The sequence below is a fragment of the Bos taurus genome, chromosome X (assembly GCF_002263795.3).
Source record: "Bos taurus isolate L1 Dominette 01449 registration number 42190680 breed Hereford chromosome X, ARS-UCD2.0, whole genome shotgun sequence".
Taxonomy (NCBI): Eukaryota; Metazoa; Chordata; class Mammalia; order Artiodactyla; family Bovidae; genus Bos; species Bos taurus.
In genome coordinates, this window is record NC_037357.1 from 74,741,737 (window position 1) to 74,761,437 (window position 19,701).

Genomic DNA, 19,701 nt, shown 5'->3' on the forward strand with positions numbered 1-19,701 from the left:
TGCAATGAGCTCTTTATATATTTTGGAGTTTAATCCCTTGTCAGTTGCACTGTTTGTAAATATTTTCTCTCATTTTGTGGGTTGTCTTTTCATTTTGTTTGTTGTTTCCTTTGCTGTTGAAAAGATTTTTGGTTTAATTAGGTACCATTTGTTTATTTTTTATTTTCATTACTCTTTGAGGTAGATCCAAAAAGATATTTCTGTGATTTATGTTAAAGAGTGTTCCGCCTATGTTTTCCTTTAACAGTTTTATAGTGTCTGGTGTAATATTTAGGTCTTTAATCCATTTTGAGTTTTTTTTTTGTATGGTGTTATCATGGAGAAGGAAATGGTGACCCACTCCAGTACTCTTGCCTGGAGAATCCCATGGACGGAGGAGCCTGGTGGGCTGCAGTCCATGGGGTTTCAAAGAGTCAGACACGACTGAGCGACTTCACTTCACTCACTTCATACTTTCTTACTGAAGAAGGAAATGGCAACCCACTCTAGTATTCTTGCCTGGAGAACCCAATGGACAGAGGAGCCTGGCTGGCCATGGTCCTTGGGGTCACAGAGAGTCAGACATGATTGAAGTGACTAAGCACGCATGGTGTTATAGAATGTTCTAATTTCATTTTTACATGTAGCTGTCTAGTTTTACCAGCACCATTCACTGAAGATATTGTCTTTTCTCCATTGTATGTTTTTGCCTCCTTTGTCATAGGGTGACTGACCATAAGTGCTTGAGTTTATTTCTGGGCATTCTATTATGTTCCATTGATCTATATTTCTTTTTTTGTGTCAGTACCATACTGTTGATTACTGTAGCTTTGTAGTATAGTCTGAAGCCAGGACGCCCGATTCCTCTAGCTTTGTTTTTCTTTCTCAGTATCGCTTTGGTTATTCAGGGTCTTTTGTTTTTCTATACAAATTGTAAATTTTTTTGTTATACTTCTATTAAAAATGCCCTTGGTGATTTTTAGGGATTGCATTGAATCTCTAGATTGACCTGAGTAGTACAGTCACTTTGAAAATATTGATTCTTCCAATCCAAGAACACAGTATATATTTCCATCTGTTTCTGTCATTTTTTATTTCTTTCATCAATGTCTCTCGTGATTTGCCAATTACCTTTAGTGTTGTGTTTGGATTGCATTTTCTTTTTTGTGTCTGTATCGTAGATTTTTAGTTTGTGGTTTCCATGAGGTTTTGGTACACCAGCCTGTGTATTAACAGAATTGTTTTAAATTGCTGGCCTCTTAATTTCCAAGCATTTCCAATAGCCTGCATTTGTACTCTTCTCCTAATTGCTGATTTGATACCATATTTGGGTGTGGATGATTTCCTAACCTTTACTGTATATTTGCCTTTACCAGTGAGGCTTTCCATTTATAATTTTCTTATTTCTGGTTGTTTCCTTTGCTGCCTAGAAAAGTTCCTTCATTATTTGTTGTAAAGCTGGTTTCACTGTGTTGAATTCTCTTAGCTTTTGCTTGTCTGTAAAGCTATTGATAGCTGTGTTGAATCTGAACGAGAGTCTTACTGGGTAAAATATTCTTGGTTATGTGTGTTTCCCTTTCATTACTTTAAATATATCCTGCCACTCCCTTCTGGCCAGAAAAGTATCTGATTAAAAATCAGCTGATGCCTTATTGGGATTCCACTGTATATTATTTGTTGCTTTTCTGTTGTTGCTTTTAAAATTTTCTCTTTGTCTTTAATTTTTGTCAGTTTGAATTGTATGTGTCTCATTGTGTTCCTCCTTGGTTTCATACTACATGAGACTCTCTGTACTTCCTGGACTTGAGTGAGTGTTCCCTTTCCCATGTTAGGGGAGTTTTCAGCTCTTACCTCTTCTGATCTTTTCTCATGCCCTTTCTCTCTCTTTTCTCCTTCTGGGACTTGTATAATGTGCAAGATGGTACATTTAATGTTGTCTCTAAGGTCTCTGAGACTTTCCTCCTTTCTTTTCATTCTTTTTTCTTTATTTGGTTCTGTAGCAGTGATATACACCAATTTGTGTTTTAGCTCACTTATTCGTTCTTCTGCCTCATTTATTCTGCTATTGATTCTTTTGAGTATATTTATTATTTTTGTTATTGTGTTGTTCATCTGTTTATTTAAATCTTGTAGCTCTTCGTTAAACTTCTCTTGTATCTTCTTGATCTGTGTCTTCATTCTTATGTGTTCATTCTTCATTCTTGTCTCATTCTTAAATCATCTTTACTATCTTTACTCTAATTTTTTTCAGGTGCATTGCCTAAATCCAATTCACTTGTTCTTTTGAGGTTTTATCTTGTTCCTTAATTTGGAACATACTTCTCTGCCAGCTCATATTGTGTAACTTTCTGTGTTTGTGTTCTCCATTTCACAGGCTACAGAACTATAGTTCCTTTTGCTCTGGTGTCTGCTTCTTGGTGGTTGAGGTTGGTCCAGGGACTTGTGCCACTTTGCTGTTGGATGAGACTGGTGCCTGTCCACTGGTGGCTGGAGCGTAACCTTGTCCCTCTGGTGGGGAGGACTAAGTCAGGGGTTATGTTTTAGAGTGGTTGTGGGCTAAGGAGGACTTTGAGCAGCCTGTCTGCTGATGACTGGGGGCTGTGTTCTCATCTTGTTTGTTTGGCCTGAGGTATCCGAACATTGAAGCCTGCAGACTGTTGGGTGGGACCAGGTATTGTTTGCCCAAATGGCAACCTCTCGAGAGCTTTTGCTGATGAACATTCCTTGAAGCCTCTGCCACCAGTGTCCTTTCCTCCTACAGTGAGCCACAGCTGACTCCTGCCTCCGCAGTTGACCCTGCAATACTCACAGGTTTATCTGCCCCAGGCTCCTATGGAGTCACTGCTTTGACTTGCAGCCCAGTGCATGTGAAACCATGTGTGTGCCCTCCCAGAGTGGAAATCTCCACCCAGTCCTGTGGAGCTCTTATACCCAAGCTCCATTGGCCTTCAAAGCCAAATGTTATCCCCAGGCTGATGAGCTTGATGAGGGTCTCAGAAGTCTCACTCCTATGGGAAATCTTTTGTAATATAATTATTTTATAATATGTGAGTCACCTTCCCTTTCATTATGGAATTTGATTATATGGTGAAAGCACCCCTTCTACTGTCTCAGTTGTGGCTTCTTTGTCTTTGAATACAGAATATTTCCTGTAGTTTCTAGTGTTTTTTGTTGATGGTTGTTCAGCAGTTTGTTGTGATTTTGATGTTTTCTTGAGAGGTGAGCTCAAGTCCTACTGTGCCATCTTGTCTCTTCCCTCATACCTAAATCCTAGAGTAAATTTCTAAAAATGACATTATTGGGTTAAAGTTAACACAGTTTTAGGACCTTTCATTATATATTTTCACACTTACAGAAGTCAATATTTTCTTCCCCCAGCTGAATATGTAAATAGCCATTGTCTCACTGGTTCAGCAATAAAACAATGAGCAATCTGTTAATTAGAACACATGTTGGGGGAACTGCAATCCATTTGAGTTAAATTTTTTTATATGTTTTAAGATAGGGATTCAGATTCATCCTTTTGCATGTAGATATCCAGTAGTCTAAGTACTATTTGTGAAAACTGTTGTCCCTATTGAATGTCTTGACCATGTGGAAAATCAATTGACTATAAATGTAAAGTTTTATTTCTGGGTTCTCATTTCTCTGCTGTTGGTTTTCATGTCTGTCCTTTATGTAGGAAAATATTGTCTTAATTAATGTAAGCTTATATACCAATTTCTAGCCACATAAGTATTCTCACTACAAATTGTTACTTTTTTTTTACTTTGTGTGTTCTGATATGATGAAAATTGTATCTAACTTTTATAATCTATTTTTTAAAGAGATGGTGAATAATTTTCATGTGTATATTGGCCAGTTATATTTCTGAAGGTGCTCCATCCATCTTATTACTGATATGCTAAACCTCCCTCTTGAATAACTTAGAATGTTGATCACTGAATTTATTTTTTATTTTTTTGTTCACTGGATTTCAAATTAAGTGTTCTCCTTTTGAACCCAGTGAAGATTTTTTGCTTTTTGTTTTTTCCTTTATCATTTTATTAAAGAATGTATGTAAAAGTGAAGCAGTTCTAAAATAGTACATAATTCACATAAGGGAATTTATCATAAAGTATTTTATTTTGCATTTTAAATATTCTTTAGGTCTGCGAAGAAAGCAGAGTTGGAAGAAAATCAGAGAAGTTACAAACAGAAGAAGAAAAGGCGACGCATTAAAGTTCAAGAAGACTCATCCAGTGAAAACAAGGTAATAAATAATGTACTTGGATTTATCACTGGTATAGTAGACCATAGTAAATATGTTATTAACTCATTTGCACTCTGTTTGTAAGTTGAATTCTACTAGTTGATTTACATTTTAAGCTTTGTGGAAGAATTGACTAATTATTAAATATATAAATATGCAGAAGTGTTAACTTTAATATATTATCAATTTTTTTCTTTTCCTTCACCGAATTTGATGGAAAGTTTAAGCTTTCTAATTCATTATTTATATTCTTAGGCTATAGAACTGATATGAAGTGTTCTGTGTGATTACATAAAACATAATAACTCATTAAATGAATAAATTTCTTCTAGCAGTGAAATTAGTCAATTTCAGTTTCTTGTATATAAGCAGAATTATTTAGAGTACAAGTTCTCCATAATGTTCTATCAATTCTATTCTCTTTTATAAGAGTTCATTTTTGTAATGACCCTTTTCACCATTTCTAATGTAAAATGCAATGACCTTAATTACATTCATAATTAGGAACTCTTGTGCCCATTAAACAGTAACTCCCCATTCCCGCCTATGTGCAGCTCCTTGGTGACGTCTAATTCTAATTTCTGTGCCTATATATTTGCCTATTTTAGGTTTCTCATATAAATGAAGTCACACAATATTTGTCCTTTCTTTCTGGCTTATTTCATTGATATAATGTTTTCAAGGTTCATCCACCTTTTAGCATATATCTGAATTTCTTTTATTTTTAAGGTTGGATAATGTTCCAGTGTATGTATGATAACATGTTGTGTTTATCCATTCATCTGTTGATGGACATTTGAATTCTTTCTACTTTTGGCTATTTAGAACAACGTTGTTGTGTACATGGTTATACAAATGTCTTTTTGAGTCCCTGCTTTTCTTTTATGTGCATAATCTTTTTTTTGCCAGTTTATTTTTTTAGTTGAAGGATAATTGCTTTAGAATTTTGTTATTTTCAATCATACATCAAGAATCAGCCATAGGTGCACCCATGTCCCCTCCCTCCCAACCCTCCCTCCCATCACCCTCCCCTTCCCACCCTTCTAGATTTGTCACAGAGCCCCTGTTTGAGTTCCCTTACAGCAAATTCCTGTTGGCTATCTATTTTACATATGGTATTATAAATTTCTGTGTTACTGTCTCCATACATCTCACCCTCTTCCTCCTCCCCTACCCCTGTGTCCATAGACTTCTTCACTTTGTCTGTTTTTCCATTGCTGCCCTGAAAATGGATTCATCAGTACCATCGTTCTAGATTCCATATCTGTGCATCAGTGTATGATATTTATTTCTCTTTCTGACTTACTTCACTCTGTATAATAGACTCTAGGTTTGTCCTCCTCATTAGAACTGACTCAAATGCATTCCTTTTTATGGCTGAGTAGTATTCTGTTGTATATATGAACCACAGCTTCTTTATCCATTCATCTGTTGATGGACATCTAGGTTGCTTCCATGTTCTAGCTATTGTAAACAGCACTGCAGTGAACATTTGGATGCATGTGTCTTTTTCAATTTTGCTTTCCTCATGATCTATGCCTAGTAGTGGGATTGCTAGATCATATAGTGGTTTTGTTCGTAGTTTTTTAAGGAATCTCAATACTGTCTTCTATAGTGGCTGTATCAATTTACATTCCCACCAAGAGTGCAAGAGGGTTCCCTTTTCTGTACACCCTTTCCAGCATTTATTGTTTGTAGACTTTTTGATGATGCTATTATGACTGCTGTGAGGTGATATCTCATTGTAGTTTTGATTTGCATTTCTCTAATAATGAGTGATGTTGAGCATTTTTTCATGTATTTGTTAGCCATCTGTATGTCTTTAGAGAAATGTCTGTTTAGGTCTTTTTCCCACTTTTTGATTGGGTTGTTTGTTTTTCTGGTATTGAGTTGTATGAGTTGCTTCTGTATTTTGGAAATTAATTCTTTGTCAGTTCTTTCCTTTGCTATTATTTACTCTCATTATTAGGGTTGTCTTTTCACCTTGTTTGTAGTTTCCTTTGCTATGCAAAAGCTTTTGAATTTAATTAGGTCCCGCTTGTTAATTTTTGTTTTTATTTCTATTACTCTAGGAGGTGGGTCATAAAAGATCTTGCTTTGATTTATGTCATCAAGTGTTCTGCCTATGTTTTCCTCTAAGAGTTTTATAGTTTGTGATCTTATATTTACATCTTTAATCCATTTTGAGTTTATCTTTGTGTATGGTGTTAGGAAGTGTTCTAATTTCATTCTTTTGCATGTAGCTCTCCAGTTTTCCCAGCACCACTTATTGAAGAGGCTGTATTTGTCCCATTGTATATTCTTGCCTGCTTTGTCAAAAATAAGGTACCCATAGGTGCATGGGATTGTCTCTGGGCTTTCTGTCTTGTTTTTATCTCTTTCTATCTCTGGGCTTTCTATCTTCTATCTTTTTCCATTGGTCTGTATTTCTGCTTTTGTGCCAGTACCATACTGTCTTGATGACTGTAGCTTTGTAGCATAGTCTGAAGTTGGGAAGGTTGATTCCTCCAACTCCATTCTTCTTTCTCAAGACGGCTTTGGCTATTTGGGGTCTTTTGTATTTCCATATGAATTGTGAAATTTTTTGTTCTGTGAAAAATGTCATTGGTAATTTTATAGGGATTGCGTTGAATCTGTAGATTGCATTTGGTGAAAGAAGTGAAAGTGTTAGTTGTTTAGTTGTCTCTGACTCTTTGTGACTCCATGAACTGTAGCCCGCCAGGCTCCTCAGTCCATGGGATTCTCCAAGCAAGAATACTAGAGTGGGTTGCCATTCCCTTCTCCAGGGATCTTCCCAACCCAAGGATTGAACCCTAGTCTCCAACATTGCAGACAGAGTCTTTACTGTTTGAGTCACAAGGGAAGCCTTTATATTTGATAGTATAGTTATTTTCAGAATATCGATTCTTTCTAAGAGCATGTAATATCTCTCTATCTGTTTATGTCATTTTTGATTTATTTCATCAGTGTCTTATAATTTCCCATATACAGTTCTTTTGTCTCCTTACATAGGTTTATTCCTAGATATTTTATTCTTTTTGTTGCAATGGTGAATGGGATTGTTTCCTTAATTTCTCTTTCTGATTTTTCATTGTTACTATATACGAATGCAAGTGAGTCAATGCTTTTAATACTTTTGGTTGTAATCTGAGATGTGCAATTGCTTGATCACATGGTAATTCTGTGTTGAACTTTTTGAGGGAGTTACAGTTTTCCCAATGCCCCAGCCTTCTAGTTTTTCCCCATCCTCACCAACACTTGTTATTTTCTGTTTTTTTTGTTGTTGTTGTTTGTTTTGTTTTGTTTTGTTTTGTTTTTTAGCTATCATAATGGGTGTGAGATAGTATCTCATTTGTGGGGTTGATTTAAATTTCCCTAATAAGAAGTGATGTTCAGTGTCCTTTTATTTGCTTATTTGACATTTCTGTGTCTCCTTTGGAGAATTTTCTGTTCAGTCCTTTGCCCCCCTTTTAGAGTTCTTTTTGTAAAATACTATTCTATATTGTAAAGTGTAATTTTGAAGCTTTTCAGTATGTCTTCTTTTACCTTTTCTTGGCATATTAATTGGAGTGAGAAATGGATAAATCAGAAAACTTTGTAGTATTAATGTTTTGATCATTTAAATTCCATAGAGTAATTCTGAAGAAGATAAAGAAGAAGATGAAGAAGAAGATGAAGAAGAAGATGAAAATGATGATTCCAAGTCTCCTGGAAAAGGCAGAAAGAAAATTCGGAAGATTCTTAAAGATGATAAGCTAAGAACAGAAACACAAAATGCTCTTAAGGAAGAAGAAGAGAGGCGAAAACGTATTGCTGAGCGAGAGCGAGAGCGAGAGAAATTGAGAGAGGTAAACCACATTTTATTTATAATTTCTTTTTAATGTATGACTTTCATAGATTCTTAGATTATAGTTCAGTCGTCCAAGAAAAGGATCTTGTAATCAACCAGAGATTTTTTGTAAGTTACTTTTTCCTATTGGCAGTATTTTATGCAACTTAAAAATCTTCATTAGGTAATATTAATAGAATTAGGTATATGGAAAGGATTTAGATTGTTGAATGATCACCAGAGTTATTGTTTTTTATTTGAGGTAGAAAAATATTAAAAAATTATTGCTTAAATCCATAAACGATTTCAATGTTTTGAATAAACTTTTCATTATAAAATAAAGGTCCATCTAGTCAAAGCTATGGTTTTTCTAGTAGTCGTGTATGGATGTGAGAGTTGGACCATAAAGAATGCTGAGCGCTGAAGAATTGATGCTTTTGAACTGTGGTGTTGGAGAAATCTCTTGAGAGTCCCTTGGACTGCCGGGAGATCAAACCAGTCAATCCTAAAGGAAATCAGTCCTGAATCTTCATTGGAAGGACTGATGCTGAAGCTGAAACTCCAATACTTTGGTCACCTGATGCGAAGAACTGACTCATTTGAAAAGACCCTGATGTTGGGAAAGATTGAAGGCAGGAGAAGGGGACGAGGATGTGCAGTATTTTATGCAACTTAAAAAATCTTCATTAGGTAATATTAATAGAATTAGGTACATGGAAAGGATTTAGATTGTTGAATGATCACCAGAGGATGAGATGGTTGAATGGCATCACCGACGTGATGGACATGGGTTTGAGCAAGCTCTGGGAGTTGGTGATGGACAGGGAAGCCTGACATGCTGCAGTCCATGGAGTTGCAAAGAGTTGGACACAACTGAACGACTGAACTGAGCTGAACAGGCAGAAGGAATAGTATTATAAATCTCCGTATGTACAATACCCACCTTCAATAATTACCAACATATTCTGGAGATGGAAATGGCAACCCACTCCAGTATTCTTGCCTGGAAAGTCCCATGGACAGAGGAGCCTGGCAGGCTACAGTCCATGACATCTCAAAGAGTCAGACACAACTTAGTGACTATACAGCAAATGGCAATTTAGCACCATTTTGTAGAAGGAAAAGCAAGGAAAGGAAGAAGAAAGATTATATTGGCACTGTGAGAGTGAGAGAGGAAGTTCAGTTCAGTTCAGTTGCTCAGTCGTGTCCGACTCTTTGCAACCCCATGAATCGCAGCACGCCAGGCCTCCCTATCTATCACCAACTCCCGGAGTTCACCCAAACTCACGTCCATCGAGTCAGTGATGCCATCCAGCCATCTCATCCTCTGTCATCCCCTTCTCCTCCTGCCCCCAATCCCTCCCAGCATCAGAGTCTTTTCCAATGAGTCAACTCTTGGCATGAGGTGGCCAAAGTACTGGAGTTTCAGCTTTAGCATCATTCCTTCCAAAGAACACCCAGGGCTGATCTCCTTCAGAATGGACTGGTTGGATCTCCTTGCAGTCCAAGGGACTCTCAAGAGTCTTCTCCAACACCACAGTTCAAAAGCATCAATTTTTCGGCACTCAGCCTTCTTCACAGTCCAACTCTCACATCCATACATGACCACAAGAAAAACCATAGCCTTGACTAGATGGACCTTTGTTGGCAAAGTAATGTCTCTGCTTTTGAATATGCTATCTAGGTTGGTCATAACTTTCCTTCCAAGGAGTAAGCATCTTTTAATTTCATGGCTGCAGTCACCATCTGCACAAATAAGCTGGAATTTTGCTGACACACTTGTAAAACAGCTTGCTCTGTACTAGTCAGTGTGTTGCAATTCAGTTACTGACTAGGGTCTGTTTTTCTGACTTCTGAGTGACCAGGGCCAATCTTCATTTCTCATTGTGCTCAATTCATTTATTCAAGAATTATTATGTATCAGTCAGTAATTGTGGGTCTTTATTTTGTCAAGTGGTACAGGAAGAAAAGACTAGATACATATTCATATTCAGATGTTTTAATTCTTTGACCCAAAGCAATTTACTTAATTACTCATGTGTGAAATAAGGCAAATTATATCTTCCTTATAGGAGTGGTCAAAAGATTTAATGAAATAATCCACATTAAACATTTAGCACAATACCAGGCATATGGTAATAAAAAAGTAATTGTAGATTTTAGATGATGATGATGATGTTATGTGGTTAGGGATTGCAAATAAATAATTTACTGAACTTTTAAAAAAATTAGCAACACATGACTAGTTTTTTTTTCATCTGTTCTTTGAACTGAACTGAACTGAACTTGTTCAGTTGTTCAGTCATGTCTGACTCTTCGCAATCCCATGGATTGCAGCCCACCAGGGTTCTCTGTCCTTCACCATCTCCTGGGGCTTGGTCAGACTCATGTCCATTGAGTTGATGATGGCATCTAACTGTCTTGTCCTCAGTCATCCCCTTCTCCTCCTGCCTTCTGTCTTTCCCAGCATCACGGCTAGTTTTTTTTTCATCTATTCTCTTACCTTAACAATATTTTTGAGAAGTCTCAGATATCATATCATTTTGATTATATATGGTTCAGAATATATTGTTGAAAGATAATTACTTTTAAACATTACCACAGTATCATTATTACACTTAAACATTAATAATAATTTCATAATGTCAAATGTCTAGTTAATATTAAAAATTCTTTCATTTACATCACAAGCATAATAGTGGTTTATAAAAATATTTGTTATGAATCAGGAACGTAAGAAGGTCTCACTGTGTGTTGTGTTACGTTTGGATACTTATGTTTATCCTTAAGCTATTCCTACACTGTCTTGATTACTGTAACCTTATAGTAATTCTTGGAATGGTATACTGTAATTTCTACAACTTGGTTCCACATTTTTAGAGTTGTTTTGGTATACTCAGTTATTCATATTTCCTTATGAATTTTAATATCCTGTCAATTTTTAATAAGAATCTTCCTGGAACTTTTATGGGGATTTTTTTGGATCTCTAGTGACATCTTAACAGATTTTGTTTACAATTATGTAAATATTATATATTTCCCATTTATTTAGCTCTTCTTTGATTTCTCTTAGCAGCATTTTATGGTTTTCATTGTACATAACTAGCACTTATTTTTCTAAATTTATCTTTAAGTAATTTATGTTTTCTGTTGTCATGGTAAATGAAATTTCAAATGATTTAATGACCTTGTGTTCTGTGAGCTTACTATATTCTCCTACTGGTTCTAGTAACCTTTTTGGTAGATTCCTAAGGATTTTCTACGTATTCAATCATGTTGTCTATACATAAAACACCACCACCACCACCAAAAGGATGGTTAATTTTTTTCAAATGCATTTTAATGTATCTGTGGGATAATCTAGAAAATGTCTTGCACTGCCAGAATAAGCCTCACTGGTCATCTTATATTACTCTTTTTATATATTGTTGTATTTCTTTTCTTATATTGTTTCACCAGGAGTTTTACCTCACTTTTAAGTAGGCATGTTGGGTTATAAATTCCTTTACTTGTATATCTTTCTGCATTTTTTATTACAGTAATACTGTTCTCATGTAAAACGAAAAGGGAAATGCTCCTGTCTCCTCTACTTATAAGTAGTTTTTATAAGATAGATAGCATTTCATTCTTAAATGTTTGCTAGAATTCTCCAGTAAAGGTACTCTCCTGAGTTTTCTGAGTTTTTTAAAATTTTTAAACAGATTGTATTTAATAAGTTATTATTATTACTTTAATAAATATAGGGCCATTTAGATGATCTGTTCTCTTTTGATCTCTTTTGGTAAATTTTTCTTTGAGATATTCGTCTGTTTCATTTAAGTAGTCAAATGTATTGTTTCAAATAAATTTGTTTATAATATTCCTTTTTTAATGTTTTTGTTTTTTGTAGATCCTGTTAGGATAGCTCATCTTTCATTTCTGTCAATGATAATTTATCTTTTTTTTTTCTTGATTAGTCTCTTCAGAGGTTTAGAGATTGTACTATCCTTTCAAAAAAACCAGCTTTGGATTTAGTGATTTTTTTCTTATTATTTTACCTTTCGCTATTTCATTGGTTTTTCACTCTGATTTTGTGTTGTCACTTTTTCTCTGGGTACAATTTCCTTTTTTTAAATAGCTATTTAAGGTGGCTTTTGACTGTTGATTCTTTTTTAATCTATAAATAATATAAAATTCCCCAATGTTCATATTATTTTAAATGTTGAACTGTATGAATTTTGATGTTTTGTGTTTTGCTTTTTACTCTTTCTGTTTTTCTTATGACCCAGAAAATGATGGTCCATGCAAATATTTTACTTTTGTGGTGTGAAATATTCTATAAATTTCAGTTAGGTTATGTTGATTTATTACATTCACATCCTCTATATCCTTAATGATATTTTGTCTCATAGAGCAGATTTGAAGTCTGCAAGTTTAATTGTCAATTTGTCATTTTCTCATTGCACTTCTCTGTTTTTTCTCATATTTTGTTAAAGCTCTGCTAGGTACATCTACTTGTGGGATTATTATGTCTTTCTCATGAATTGATCCATTATCAGTATGTAAAGTCCCTTTTAAACACTGCTAATTTTTCATCTGAAATCTACTCTGTTTGAATATGGTGTAGTCATACCATCTTATTTTTCAAGTACTTTGCTATGAAAAGTTCCAACACACTGCTAGGTTTACAGAATTTCACAGTGATTTCCCATAAACTCATGTCCTACATTTTTCTGTTGATATTTCACTATACTTGGTTTATGACTATTTATCTACTAAGCTCTCTATCCTTCATTATATTTTTATGCATTTGAAAGTCAGTTGCAAACATTATTTCACTTAACCTAAATGCTTTAGGTTGCATATCATTAATTAGAATTGATATTTATTTAGAATTTTTCTTTTTATGAAAAATTTACTTAGAGTGAAATATACCAATCTTAAGTTTACATTTTGTTTTTGACATACCATGGAATTGGGAAATGTATATATTTTCATGGTTTTCTTCACCTTGCCTTTTTTTTTTTTTACTTAATATTTGGAGAGTGTTTTTTCCTCAGTAGCTTGTGTCTGCCCTTAACTGTGGCAAAACTTATCTGTTGAATGGACATATCACTGTCAACCTTGCCTTCCCCAAATCTTCTTTTGAGGTACACTTAGGTTGTTTCAAGGTTTTCACTAAACTGGAGTATCCTGTTACGTATTGGAATGACTTATTTTGTTTGTGCTTCTTTGGGTTCTTTTTAAAAATTTTATTATTATTTTAACTATTTTTAAGTACACAGGTCAGTGAAATACATGTTGTGTAATCATCATCACCATCCTTTTCAATGCCTTTTTCATCATTCCAAACAGAAACTCTGTACCCATTTAAAACTAGACCCCATCCCCTTTTTCCACTAGTCTCTTGTAACCTCTCTTCTACTTTCTGTCTCTTATGAATTTGCCTATTTATTTACCTCATATAAGTGGATTTATTCAATATTTGTCCTTTTGTCTTATTTCACATGACAGAATATTTTCAAGATTCATTCATATTGTACCAACTATTAGAATTTCATTTGTTTTTAAGGATGAACATTGCATTGTATGCATATACCACATTTTGTTTATTCATTCATCTGTTTTTAAAAAAAAATTGTGTTCTTTAATTTTAAATTTGTTTATTTTTAAATTGGAAGATAATTACTTTACAGGATTGTGTTGGTTTCTGCCAGTCATTAACATAAATCACCCATAGGTATACGTATATCCTCTCTTTAAATCTCCCTCCCATCTCCCTCCGCATTCCACCCCTCCCCAGTTTGAGTTTTCATTGTCATATAACAAATTCCAATTGGCTGTCTATTTTATATATGGTAATATAATTTTCCATGTTACTCTCTCCATACATCCCACCCTATCTTCCCCTCCCCCCTTGGTGATCCATAAGTCTTTCTCTGTGTCTGTGTCTCCATTGCTGCCCTTCAAATAATTTCATCAGTACCATCTTTCTAGATTCCATATATATGTATTAGTATACAGTATTTGTTTTTGTCTTTCTGACTTACTTCACTCCATATAATAGGCTCTGCATTCATCCACCTCATTAGAACTGACTCAAATGGATTCCTTTTTATGGCTGAGTAGTATTCTGTTGTATATATGAACCACAGCTTCTTTATCCATTCATCTGTTGACATCTGGGTTGCTTCCATGTTCTAGCTCTTGTAAACAGCACTGTTCTAGCTATTGGGATACATGTATCTTTTTCTGTTTTGGTTTCTTCATGGTTTATGCCTAGTAGTGGGATTGCTGGTCATATGGTGGCTTTATTCCTAGTTTTATAAGGAATCTCAATTCTGTATTATTTAGTGGCTGTATCAATTTACATTCCCACCAAGAGCGCAAGAGGGTTCCCTTTTCTCCACACCCTCTCCATCTGGGCTCACAGAATCACTGGGTTCCCTGTGTTATATAGCCACTTCCCACTAGCTCTCTATTTTATACATGACAATGCATATATGGCAGTGTTACTTTCTTAATTTGTCCTACCTTCTCCTTCCCCTGCTGTGTGCACAAGTCCACTCTACATCTGGGTATTCATTCATCTGTTGATGTATATTTTAGGTTTCTTACACTTACTGGCTGTTGGGAATAATAGTGCTAGGAACATGGATATATGAATATCTCTTCAAGTTCCTGCTTTCCATGCGTCTGGGTATATATATACAAAAGTGGAATGATTAAGGAACATTGAGGAGTCATCACATCGTTTCCTCAACAGCTGCACCACTTTTACATTTCCACCAGCAGTGCATACAGGTTCCAATTTCTCTACATCTTTACAACACTTCTTTTTTTTTCTTTTCCTTTCTTTCTCTTCTTTCTTACCTTTTTCTGCCCCCCCCCCCAACCCCATTTGTAATAGCCAACATTATGGACATGAAGTGGTATTTCATTATGGTTTTGTTTTTTAAGAAGTTAAGTTTTATTTGGGGCAAAATTGGGACTGCACTGAGGGAGACAGCACCTCAGATAGCTCTGAGACACTGCTCTAAGAGATAGTGGGGTAAGGTGGTGAAGGTAAACTTTGTGAAATCAAGCATTTATCTTAAAAAAAAGTTTTTCTGCTTTTCATGAGGAGATGATGTCACTGTGAAGGAGTTTAGTGCTTTTCTAGATAAGAGGAGATGAAAGAATTTGGATAATTAAGGTTTTGATTTGCATCTTATTAATGACTAGTGATGTTGAGCATCTTTTCATGTGTGTATTGACTATTTGTATATCTTTGGAGAAATGTCTATTCAAATCCTTTGCACATTTAAAAATTGTGTTGTTTTTGTTATTGTTGTATTGTAGGGGTTCTATATATATCTGGATATCAGTCTGTTATCAGATATGTGATTTGCAAATATATTCCTCCATCTCATGGATTATCTTTAATTCTGTTGATAAGTATCCTTGGCATAAAATTTTGAAATTTTGATGAAGTCCAGTTGATCTATTTTTTTTTTCTTTCATTGCATGTGCTTTTTATGTTTTATTTAAGGCATCATTGCCAAATCCTGTGTCATAACAATTTCTTTCTTTGCCATTTTGTATAATCCTGTGTAATATATACTGTTGAATTTTGTTTGCTGGTACTTTGTGGAATAATTTTGAGTCTATATTCACAGAGAATCTGTAGTTTTCTTATAGTTTATCTTTTAAATTTTAAATTAGGGTAATGCTGGTCTCATTGAATGAATTAGAAAATACTCCCTCCTCTTTAGTTTTCTAGAAGAGTTTGAGAAAAATTAGCATTATTATTATGTCTTCTTTGGAGAAATGTCTATTTAAGTCTTATGCCCATTTTTTCGTTGGGATGTTTGTTTTCTGATGTTAAACTTCATGACCTGCTTGTATATTTTGGAGATTAATTTATTGTCAGTTGCTTCATTTGCAGTTATTTCCTCCCATTCTGAGGATTGTCTTTTCATCTTGTTTATGGTTTCTTTTGCTGTTCAGAAGCTTTAAGTTTAACTAGGTTCCATTCGTTTATTTTTGTTTTTATTTCCATTACTCTAGGAAGTGGGTCATAGAAAGTCTATATATGTCAGAAAGTATTCTATGTTTTCCTCTAAGAGTTTTATAGTTTGTTGTCTTACATTTAGGTTTTTAACCCATTTTGAGTTTTTCTTTGTGTATGATATTAGGAAATGTTCTAATTTCATTCTTTTGCATGTAGCTGTCCAGTTTTCCTGTCTTTTCTCCATTGTATAGTCTTTCCTTCTTTGTCGAAGATAAGGTGCCCATAGGTGTATGGGTTTATCTTTGGGCTTTCTGTCTTGTTTCACTGGTCTATATTTATGTTTTTGTGGCAGTACCATACTGTGTTGATGACTGGTATAGTCTGAAGTTAGGAAAGTTGATTCCTTCAGCTGTTTTGTTCTTTCTCAAGATTGCTTTTTCTATTCGGTTCCTTTTGTGTATCCACACGAATTCTGAAATTGTTTGTCCTAGTTCTGTGAAAAATGCCATTGGCAATTCAGTAGGGATTGCATTGAATCTGTAGGTTGCTTTGGGTAATATATTCATTTTCACAATGTTGATTCTTCCAATCCAGCAACATGGTGTATCTCTCCATCTATTTGTGTAGTCTTTGATTTCTTTCAAAAATGTCTTATAGTTTTCTGTATATGCCTCATTTCTCTCCTTGAAGCTCTATACAATCATCAACAACAAGACCTGAAGCTGACTGTGGTTCAGATCATGAGCTCCTTATAGCAAAATTCAGGCTCAAATTGAAGAAAGTAGGGAAAACCACTAGGCCATTCAAGTATGACTTAGATCCGATCCTTTTTGATTATACAGTGGAGGTGATTTATAGATTTAAGGGATTAGATTTGATAGACAAGTGCCTGAACATCCATTTTGGTTTTAGGTTCATAATTTTGTACAGTAGGCAGTGCCAAGAAAGCAAAGTGTTTGTCTAAGGAGGCTTTAGAAATTGCTGAGGAAAGAAGAGAAGTGAAAGGCAAGGAAGAAAGGAGAAGATATACCCAACTGAATGCAGAGTTCTGGAGACTAGCAAGGAGAGATAAGATCTTAAATGAACAATACACAGAAATAGAGGAAAACAATAGAATGTAAAAGACTAGAGGTCTCTTCAAGGAAATTGGAAACATCAATGGAACATTTCATGGAAGGATGGGTACGATAAAGGACGGAAATGGTGACCTGACAGAAGCTGAAGAGATTAAGTAGAGGTGGCTGGAGTACACAGATATATACAAAAATGGTATTAATGACCTGGATAACCACAATGGTGTAATCACTCACCTAGCGCTAGATATCCTTAAGTGCGAAGTCAGATGGGCCTTAGGAAGAATTACTATGAGCAAAGCTATTGGAGGTGATGGATTTCCAGCTGAGTTATTTCAAATCATAAAAGATTATGCTGTTAAAGTGCTGTACTCGGTATGCTGGCAAATTTGGAAAACTTAGCAGTGGCCACAGGACAAGAAAAGGTCAGTTTTCTTTCCAGTCCCAAAGAATGGCAATGCCATGGAATGTCCAAACTACCATACAATTGCTGTCATTTCACATGCTAGTAAGTTTATACTCAGAATCCTTCAAGCTAGGCTTCAACAGTATGTGAATTAAGAACTTCCATATGTACAAGCTGGGTTTAGAAGAGGCAGAGGAAGCAGAGATCAAATTGCCAGCATTTGTTTGAAAGGAAGGAAATTCCAGAAAAACATCTGCCTCATTGACTATACTGAAGCCTTTCACTATGTGGATCACAACAAAGTCTGGAAAATTCTTAAAGAGATGGGAATACCAGACCACCTTACTTATCTCCTGAGAAACCTGTATGCAGGTAAGAAACCAAGTTAGAACCAGATGTGGAGCAACAAACAGGTTCAAAATTGGGAAAGGAGTATGAGAAGGATGTATATTGTCTCCCTGCTTATTTAACTTCTCTACAGAGTTACCTCATGAGAAATCCTGGGCTGGATGAATCAGGAGCTAGAATCAAGATTGCCAGGAGGAACATCAACAACCTCAGATATGCAGATGATACCACTGTAATGACAGAAAGTGAAGAGGACCTAAAGAGCCTCTTGATGAGGGTGAAACAAGAGCATGAAAAAGCTGGCTTAAAACTCAACATTAAAAAAACTAAGATTATGGCCTGTAGTCCCCTCACTTCATGGCAAATAGAAGGGGAAAAAGTGAAATTAGGACAGATTTTATTTTGGGGGGCTTCAAAATCACTGCCGCCAGTGACTGTAGCCATGAAATTAAAAGATGCTTGCTCCTTGGAAGGAAAGCTGTGACAAATCTAGACAGAGTATTAAAAATCAGAGATATCACTTTGACAATAAAGGTCCATCAATAAAAGCTATTATTTTCCAGTAGTCAATTATAGATGTGAGGGCTGGACCATAAATAAGGCTGCGCACTGAAGAATTGATGCTTTCACATTGTGGTGTTGGAAAAGATTCTTGAAATTCCTTGTACAGCAGGAAGATCAACCCAGTCAATCCAAAAGGAAATCAACCCTGAATATTCATTGGAAGGATTGATGCTAAATCTGAAGATTCAGTACTTTGGCCACCTGGTGCAAAGAGCTGATTTATTGGATAAGACCCTGATGAACAGAAAGATTGAAAGCAAAAGGAGCAGGGGGCAGCAGAGTATGAGATGTTTAGATATTGTCACCAACTCAATGGACATTAATTTGGGAGATAGTGATGGCAGAGCAGCCTGGCATGCTGCAGTCAATGGCGTTGCAACAATTAGGACCCAGTTTACCCCTGAACAATAACAACAACAACAACAATACTGCCCCTTTTTTCCTTAAGTACGTTCATTCCTAGGTATTTTATCTTTTTGTTTCAGTGGTGAATGGGATTGTTTCCTTAATGTCTTTCTGAGTTTTCATTGTTAGTGTATAGGAATGAAAGAGATTTCTATGTATTCATTTGTATCCTGCAACTTACTAAATTCACTGGTTAGCTTTAGTAATTTTCTGATAGCATCTTTATGGTTTTCTATTTATAGTATAATATCATCTCAAAACAGTGAGAATTTTACTTCTTTTCTAATCCCTGAATTCCACAAGCTTTAGTATTCTATTTTTATTTTAATTTGAAGGTGTTTTCTAATGTCTCTTGTAATTTCTTATTTGACCTTTTTGTTATTTAAGAGTGTAATTTTTAAATGATGCATATTTGCGTTTTTCCCATTGTCCTTCTGTTACTGATTTCTAGTTTCATTCTGTTGTGATTGGAGATTTTAAATTTTTATTTAATTTTTTAATAAGTTGATAAGCTTTTTCATTTTATTTTATTTTATTTGAAGTATTGTTAATTTTATGTTTTTGATGTTTTAAAATTTATTAAGGCTTGTTTTGTGCCCTATCATGTGGTCTGTCCTTAAGAAGTGTTACATGAAGTTGAGAAAATTTGTACTCTGCTGTTGTTGAATGAAGTGGTCTCTTTGATAGGACTTACTGGTCGACATTGTTGTTCAAGTTCTGTGTTTCCATCTTCAGTTGGCTTATTCTATTTATTACTGAAAGTAGGGTATTATGTCTCCAAACTATTTTTGTAGAACAGTCTATTATTTCTCCTTTCAATTCTGTCAGTGTTTGCTTCATATAATTTGGGACTCTGATTTTGGTATATTTATC

The 19,701-nt window shown here is 35.1% G+C and overlaps 1 protein-coding gene across 10 annotated transcripts in view; it reads left to right on the forward strand.

Annotated features, from left to right (window-relative positions):
- Positions 1–19,701, forward strand: part of ATRX (ATRX chromatin remodeler) — a 286,038-nt gene that overhangs the window by 144,601 nt on the left and 121,736 nt on the right. For all 10 annotated transcript variants that reach the window (XM_005227976.5, XM_005227973.5, XM_015461633.3 and 7 more), the window contains 2 exons: positions 4,129–4,231; positions 7,864–8,079. In XM_005227976.5, the coding sequence (XP_005228033.1) occupies positions 4,129–4,231; positions 7,864–8,079 (319 nt within the window). The remainder of the gene's footprint in view (positions 1–4,128; positions 4,232–7,863; positions 8,080–19,701) is intronic.